This window comes from Penaeus chinensis, chromosome 29 (assembly GCF_019202785.1).
Source record: "Penaeus chinensis breed Huanghai No. 1 chromosome 29, ASM1920278v2, whole genome shotgun sequence".
Taxonomy (NCBI): domain Eukaryota; kingdom Metazoa; phylum Arthropoda; class Malacostraca; order Decapoda; family Penaeidae; genus Penaeus; species Penaeus chinensis.
Window position 1 is genome coordinate 12915175 of NC_061847.1, and position 7500 is coordinate 12922674.

Here is a 7500-nt window from a genome sequence, read left to right on the forward strand (position 1 = left end):
AAGGGTACGTACGTGTGTGTGTGTGTGTGTGTGTGTCTGTATATAACTTCGTCTGTGTTTATCTTTCTATCTGTCTGTATATCTGAATATCTCTCTGTATCTATCAGTATATTTATCTATCAAACTATACCATTGTAGAACTCTTTTACTAACAAGTATAAATATAAAAATAAATCTACAAGATTAGCATACGATAAATCTTCCCTAAATGATAAAGAAAAACAAGAAAATAAAAACAAAAACAAACAACGTCAAAACAGTACAAACAATAAAAAAATGGCCACCAGTGACGGCTGATCATCGCAAAATTAGTCCTGAGTTCCTTAGGGTATTTTGCTGCATCGTTGCATGCAATATCTGATAAATATCCTGAGCCAAAGGGAAGCCATTCAGTTATGCAACTTCCTCTTTATATTTCTATCTGAATATACTTCTCCTTTTGTCTGTCTCTCTCTTTTCTTTTACACTTGATAGAGAGAGGGAGAGACAGAGAGAGAGGGAGAGACAGACAGTCACACATACACACACACACACAGAGAGGGAGAGAGAGAGAGAGAGAGAGAGAGAGAGAGAGAGAGAGAGAGAGAGAGAGAGAGAGAGAGAGAGAGAGGGAGAGAGAGATATACACATATACACACGCACATACAAACGCACACACACACACACACACACACACACACACACACACACACACACACTACCAGAGAGAGAGAGAGAGAGAGAGAGAGAGAGAGAGAGGTAGACAAAGTCACCATCTCTCTCTTTCTCTCTCTCCTCTCTCTCATCACTCTCCTCTCTCTTTCTTCCCCTCTCTCTCTCTCTCTCTCTCTCTCTCTTTCTCTCTCACTCTTTCTTCTCTCTCTCCTCTCTTCTCTCCCTCTCACTCTCTCTCTCTCTCTTCTCTTCTCTCTCCTTCTCTCTCTCTCTCTCTCTCTCCTTCCCCCCCCACCCCTCTCCTCTCTCTTTCTCTCTCTCTTTACTCTCTCATCTCGATCTCCCCCCCCCCCCCCCCACCCCCCCCCTCCCTCTCTCCATTTTCTCTCTCTCTTTTTATCCTCTCTCCCTTTCCCCCCCCCTCTCTCTCTCAACATTCTCCTCTCCTTTCCCCCCCCCCTCTCTCTCTCTCATCCTTCTTCTCTTTTCTTCCCCCTCCCCCCTCCCTCTCTTTTCTCTCTCTCCGCCTTTCTCTCTCCTCTTTCTCTCTCTCTCTCTCTCTTCCTTTTCTCTCTCTCCTCACTCTCACTCCATCTTTCCCCTCTCCCTCTCTCTCGTCCCTCTCTCTCTCTCTCTCTCTCCTTTTCTCTCATCCTCTCTCGCTTTCCCCTCTCCTCTCTCTCTCTATCCTCCCCCCTCTCTTCATTTTTCTCTCTCTCTCTTCTTTTTCTTCTCTCCTTTTTTCCTTTCCCCTTTTTTTTTCATTTCTCTTTTTCTCTCTTCTTCGTCTCTTCGTCTTTCCTCTCTCTCATCCCCCCTCTATTTCCCCCCTTTTTCCACGCTCCACTCTCTCTTTTAATCTCTCTCTTCTCCTCTCTCTCTCATCCTCTCTCTCTCTTTCCTTTTCTCACATCTCTCCCCTCTCCTCTCCTCATCTCACAGTCTCCCCCCCTCTCTCTCCCTCCCCCTCCTCTCCCTCCTTTCTCTCTCCTCTCTCTTTTTTTCTTTCCCCTGTCTCATCTTTTTTCTCATCTCCTATCCCTCTTTCTCTCTCTCTCCATCTCTTTTCCCTCCCACCCCCCCCCCTCTCCTCATCCATCTTTTCTCTCCTCCCTCTTCTTTCCTCCCCTCATCTTCTCTCTCCTCTCTCTCTCTCTTTTCATCTCTCCCTCCTCTCTCTCATCTCTCCTCTCTTCACTCCTCAACTCTCCCTCCTCCTCTCTCTCACTCCCTCTCATCTCTCTCTCTCTCACTCTCTCCTCTCTCTACTCTTCTCCTCTCTCTCCTCTCTTCTCTCTCATCTCTCTATCCTCCTCCATCTCTCATCTTACTCTCTCCCTCCCCCCCCTTACTACCTACTCTCCTCTCTCTCTCTCTCCTCTCTCCTCTCTCACTCTCTCATCCTCTCTCTCTCATCATCCCTCCTCTCCCTCTCTCCTCTCTCACCTCTCTCTCTCTCTCCTCTCTCCCTTTCTCTTCGCTCCATCTCTCCATCTCCTCTCACTCTCTCTCTCTCTCTCCTCTCCTCCTCCCACTCTCTCCTCTCTCCTCACTCTCTCTCCTCCTCCCCACTCTCTCCTCCTCTCTCTCCTCTCTCCTCTCTCTCCTCTCCTCTCTCTCCTCTCTCCCCCTCTCTCCTCTCTCTCTCTCCCACTCACTCTCCTCTCTCTCTCTCTCCTCTCATCTCTCTCTCCTCTCTCTCCCTCCTCCTTCTCTCTCTCTCTCTCTCTCACCTCTCTCTCTCTCTCCTCTCCTCCTCTCTCTCTCCCTCTCCACCTTCTCTCCCTCTCTCTCATCTCGTCTCTCCTCTCTCTCTCCTCTCATCCTCCTCTCTCTCACTCTCTCCTCTCCCTCTCTCCTCTCTCTCCCCCCACCTCTTCTCCCCTCTCTCATCTCTCTCCCATCTCTCTCCTCCTCTCTCTCTCCACTCTCTTTCTCTCTCCTCTCTCTCTCCATCTCTCCTCCTCATCTCCATCCTCTCCTCTCATCGCTCTCTCCCTCTCTCTCCCCCCCACCCTCTCTCTCCTCTCATCCTCTCTCTCTCTCTCATTCTCGTCCTCTCTCTCTCTCTCTCTCTCTCTCTCCTCGTCTCCTCACTCCTCTCTCCTCTCTCCTCCCTCTCTCTCCTCTCCTCTCTCTCTCTCTCTCTCTCTCTCTCCCCCTCCCCCCTCTCTCTCTCTCTCTCTCTCTCCTCTCTCATTCTCTCCTCTCCTCCCTCTCTCTCTCTCCTCTCTCTCTCTCTCTCTCTCTCTCACTCTCCTCTCTCTCTCCTCCTCTCTCATCCTCTCTCTCGTCTCCCACCTCTCCTCTCTCCTCTCTTCACCTCTCCTCTCAATCTCTCTCCTCTCCGTCTCTCTCTCTCTCTCTCCACTCCACTCTCTCTCCTCATCTCTCATCTCCTCTCCTCTCCCCTCCCTCGTCTCACTCTCTCCTCTCTCTCCTCTCTCACCTCCCTCTCTCTCCCCCTCTCTCCCCTCTCATCTCCTCCTCTCTCTCTTCTCTCTCTCTCTCTCACCTCTCTCTCCTCTCTCTCACTCTCTTCTCTCTCCCTCTCTCTCTCTCTCTCTCTTCTCTCTCTCCTCTCTCTCTCTCTCTCTTCCTCCTCTTCTCTCTCTCCTCTCTCTCACCTCTCTCTCTCCTCTCTCTCCTCTCTCCTCTCTCTCCCTCTCTCTCTCTCTCTCTCTCCTCCCCTCTCTCTCATCTCTCTCTCCTCTTTCTCTCTTCTCCCCTCTCCTCTCTCCTCTCTCTCTCTCATCTCTCTCTCTCCTCCCTCTCTCCCCACCCTCCTCTCTCCCTCTCTCTCATCCTCTCTCTATCTCTCGGCTCTCATCTCCCCTCTCCCTCTCCTCTCCCTCCTCTCTCTCTTCTCTCTCTCTCACTCCCCTCTCTCTCATCTCTCTCTCTCTCCACCTCTCTCTCTCTCTCTCTCTCATCTCTCTCTCTCTCTCTCTCTCACTCCTCTCTCCTCTTCCTCTCCTCTCTCTCCTCCTCTCTCTCTCTCCCCTCTCATCTCCTCTCATCTCTCTCTCTCTCACTCTCTCTCTCCTCATGTTCTCTATTAACTCCATCTTTTTATTCCTCTTTTCCCTTATCTTCCTTAATTCCTTTGTACATAACGTCATTCAAAACGCCAACCCCAAATTGTCTTCTCCGAGGGTCTGTCATACGAGCAATTGAAAAACGACACGGATGACACCTCAGGCACAGTGTCATAATTGGACGCTCAATATCATAGTATCTGAATAAATTGGATTATTCAGTGTCGGATCGTGTGTTTTTTTACGGTATTTATATCATCGTCATGTATTGTTTTATTGTTATTATTGTTTTAGTTATTTTTGATAGTATGGTGTCTATTTTGGTTCCAGTAATTTTTTTTTTTTATGATAAATATTATTATCAATATTATTATTGATAATAATATTATCATTATTATTTTTATTATTATTAATATTATCATTACTATTATTATTATTATTGATATTGTTATTATTATCAATATTATTATTAATAATAATATTATTATCATAATTATTATTATTAATACTATCATTACTATTAGTTATTAAATTAATATTAAATTTTTAAATTATTCAATATTATAAATATTATAATTTACTAATATTAACACATTTTATGTATTATCAAATTTCTATGGTTTAAAATAAATACTATCATTATCATTATCATTACCAATATTATTATCATCATCATCATTACTATGAGATTCATAACATTTCCACACAATTCGTGATGGTTATGTGCTTCATGTCTCTCTCTCCCCATCTCTCTCTCTCATCTCCTCTGTCTCTCTCTCTCTCTCCTCTCTCTCTCTCATCTTTCTCCTCTCTCACCTCTCTCTCTCTCTCCTCTCCTATCTCTCCTTTTCCCCCTCTCCTTCTCTCGTCTCTCTCTCTCACTCCTTCTCTCTCTCTCTCTCTCTCCTCCTCTCCTCCTCATTCTCCATCTCTCCTCTCTCTATCTCTCTCTCCTATCTCCTCTCATCCCCTCCTCTCCTTCCTCCCTCTCTCTCTCTCTCCTCTCTTCTCTCTCTATCTCCCATCCTCTCCTCTCTCTCTCTCTCTCTCTCTCTCTCCTCCTCTCTCTCTCTCCTCTCTCCCTCCTCACTCTCCTCTCCTCTCTCCCTCTCTCTTCCTCTCTCTCTCTCCTCCTTCGTCCGTCTCTCTCCTCTCCGTCTCTCTTCTCTCCCTCTCCTCTCCTCTCCATCTCTCTCATCCTCTCATTCTCTCTCGTTTTTCCCCCTCCTCCCTAATTCTCTCTCTCTCTGTCTCTCTCTCTTCCTCTCCTCCCCCCTCTCTCCTCTTCTCCTCTCTCTCGTTCTCTCTCGTCTCTCTCTCTCTTCTCTCTCGTTCTCTCTCTCTCTCTCTCTCATCTCTCTCTCTCTCTCGTCTCTATCTCAAACTCTCTCTCTCTCTCTCTCACTCTCTCTCTCTCTCTCTCATTCTCTCTCGTTCTCTTCTCTCTCTCTCTTCTCTCTCCTCTCTCTCAACGTATCTCTCTCTCTCTCTCTCTCTCTCTCTCTCTCTCTCTCTCTCTCTCTCTCTCTCTCTCTCTCTTCTCTCTCTCTCTCTCTCTCTTCTCTCTCTCTCTCTCTCTCTGTTCTCTCTCTCTCTCGTTCTCTCTCTCTCTCTCTCTCTCTCTCTCTCTCTCTCTCTCGTCTCTCTCTCTCTCTCTCTCTCTCTCTGTTCTCTCTCTCTCTCTCTCTCTCTCTCTCTCTCTCTCTCTCTCTCTCTCTCTCTCTCTCTCTCTCTCTCTCTCTCTCTCTCTTGTTCTCTCTCTCTCTCGTTCTTTCTCTCTCTCTCTCTCTCTCTCTCTCTCTCTCTCTCTCTCTCTCTCTCTCTCTCTCTCTCTCTCTCTCTCTCTCTCTTATTCTCTCTCTCTCTCTCTCTCTCTCTCTTATTCTCTCTCTCTCTCGTTCTCTCTCTCTCTCTCTCTCTCTCTCTCTCTCTCTCTCTCTCTCTCTCTCTCTCTCTCTCTCTCTTTCTTTTCACTTACCATTAATGTTTTAAAACCACCCACCGAAAAACGGGTCGTTTATTCAACAAAGTCTCACCTGATCGGGCAGGTCGTCACAGCTGGAGTTCCTGTGACTCGCCAGGAAGGAAGGCTGCACCGGGGCCCCGTTGACCTTGGTGGCATTCGTCAGGAGTCCCGGGGGGCTGCCTGTGGGCGGGTTTCCTCCATCCTTCTTTCTGTGGGCGGCGTTGGCGAGACACGGCATACCTGTGCCCCGGCTGGAGAGGGGGAGGGGGGAGGGAGAGAGGGGGGAGGAGGGGGAGTAGGGGGAGTGGGAGAAGGGGAGGGGGAGGGGAGAGGGGGATGGGGTTGGGAGAGAGGGGGGAGGGAAGGAGGGGTAGGGAGAGAGGGGGGAGGGGAAGAGGGGGGAGGGGGGGGCGAAGGGAAGAGGGGGAGAAAGGGTAGGGGGAAAGAGGGGGGAGGGATGGGGGAGAAGGGGAGGGATGGGGGAGGGGTTGAGGAGGGGTGGGAATGGGGTGGGTGTAGAGGGGGGAGGGGGAGAGGAAGGGGAGAGGGGGAGAAAAGGGTAGGGGGAAAGAGGGGGGAGGGATGGGGGGAGAAGGGGAGGGATGGGGGGAGGGGTTGAGGAGGGGTGGGAATGAGGGGGTGGTGTAGAGGGGGGAGGGGGAGAGGAAGGGGAGCCAGAGTAGGAATTTAAAGAAGCGAGGGATTAAGGAAGGGGTTAGGGGAGGGGAGGGGAGAGGGGGATGGGGAAGGGGGGAGGGGGGAGGGCGGAGGGAGGGAAGGATGGGGGGAAGGGGGAGGAGGAAAAGAGATAAGAAAGAGAGAGGGAGAGGATAAGAGGAGAGAAAAGGGGGTAGGGTGGGGGTGGGGGGGGAGCGTCGATAAGGTGGGGAAGGGAGGGGAGGGGAGGGTACCAAGGGGGGAGAGGGAGAAAAGAAAATTAAAAATCAGATTTTTAGTTAAAAAAAAAAAAAGTTCAAAGGACAGAGAATAAGATATTTTTTTTCTGTTTTCGTTCTACCCTCGTCATTATTTTTACATTATTTATTTCCATTCATTATCAAAGCATGAAAACATTTTTTATTGTCTTGTTAAAACATTTCTTGATTCACAACATTTTAAACATCATTTTATCTCATTATTTATCTATTTATTTATTTTTTTCCATTATCATCATCTCCATTTCTATTCTCATAATTATTATCATTATTATCATCATATCATCGATGTCATCTTCTATACCATTATTATTTATAGCAATATCATCCTGAACATCATTATGATTATTATTATCATGATTATTATCATTATTATTAATTTCATTGTTATTTTCATTATCATTATTTTTGTTATTGTTATTATTTCTATCATTATTATTATCCTTACTATTATTTTTATTATTATCATTATTATTGTTATTATTGTTATTATTATTATTATCATCATCATCATCATCATTAGTAGTAGTAGTAGTATTAGTAGTAATAATAGTAATATCATTATTATAATTGTCGTTGTTGTTATGATTATTATTATTACCATTATTATTATTATCATAACAATAATAATTATCATTATTATTATCATTATCATTATTGTTGTTATTATTATTATTAATATTATTATCATTATCATAATTATCATTATAATCACTATTACCATTATTATCTTTATTTTTGATTAGCATTATCATAATCATTATCATTTTCATTATTAGTAGTAGTATTCTATTTCTATTGTTGTTAGTGCCATAATTATCTTAATTATTATTATCATCATCACCATCATTATTATTCCTATTATATTCATTATTATCATAAACATCAATATTATCATTATTTGTAA

At 45.6% G+C, this 7500-nt stretch overlaps 2 protein-coding genes across 7 annotated transcripts in view; both read right to left on the minus strand.

Moving 5' to 3' along the window:
* LOC125040562 (dystrobrevin beta-like) overlaps positions 1–7500 on the minus strand; it is a 243452-nt gene that overhangs the window by 177329 nt on the left and 58623 nt on the right. The window lies entirely within an intron of this gene.
* Positions 1–7500, minus strand: part of LOC125040563 (parathyroid hormone/parathyroid hormone-related peptide receptor-like) — a 24303-nt gene that overhangs the window by 3295 nt on the left and 13508 nt on the right. For all 3 annotated transcript variants that reach the window (XM_047635170.1, XM_047635169.1, XM_047635171.1), the window contains exon 4: positions 5729–5909. In XM_047635170.1, coding sequence (XP_047491126.1) covers positions 5729–5909 — 181 coding nt within the window. The remainder of the gene's footprint in view (positions 1–5728; positions 5910–7500) is intronic.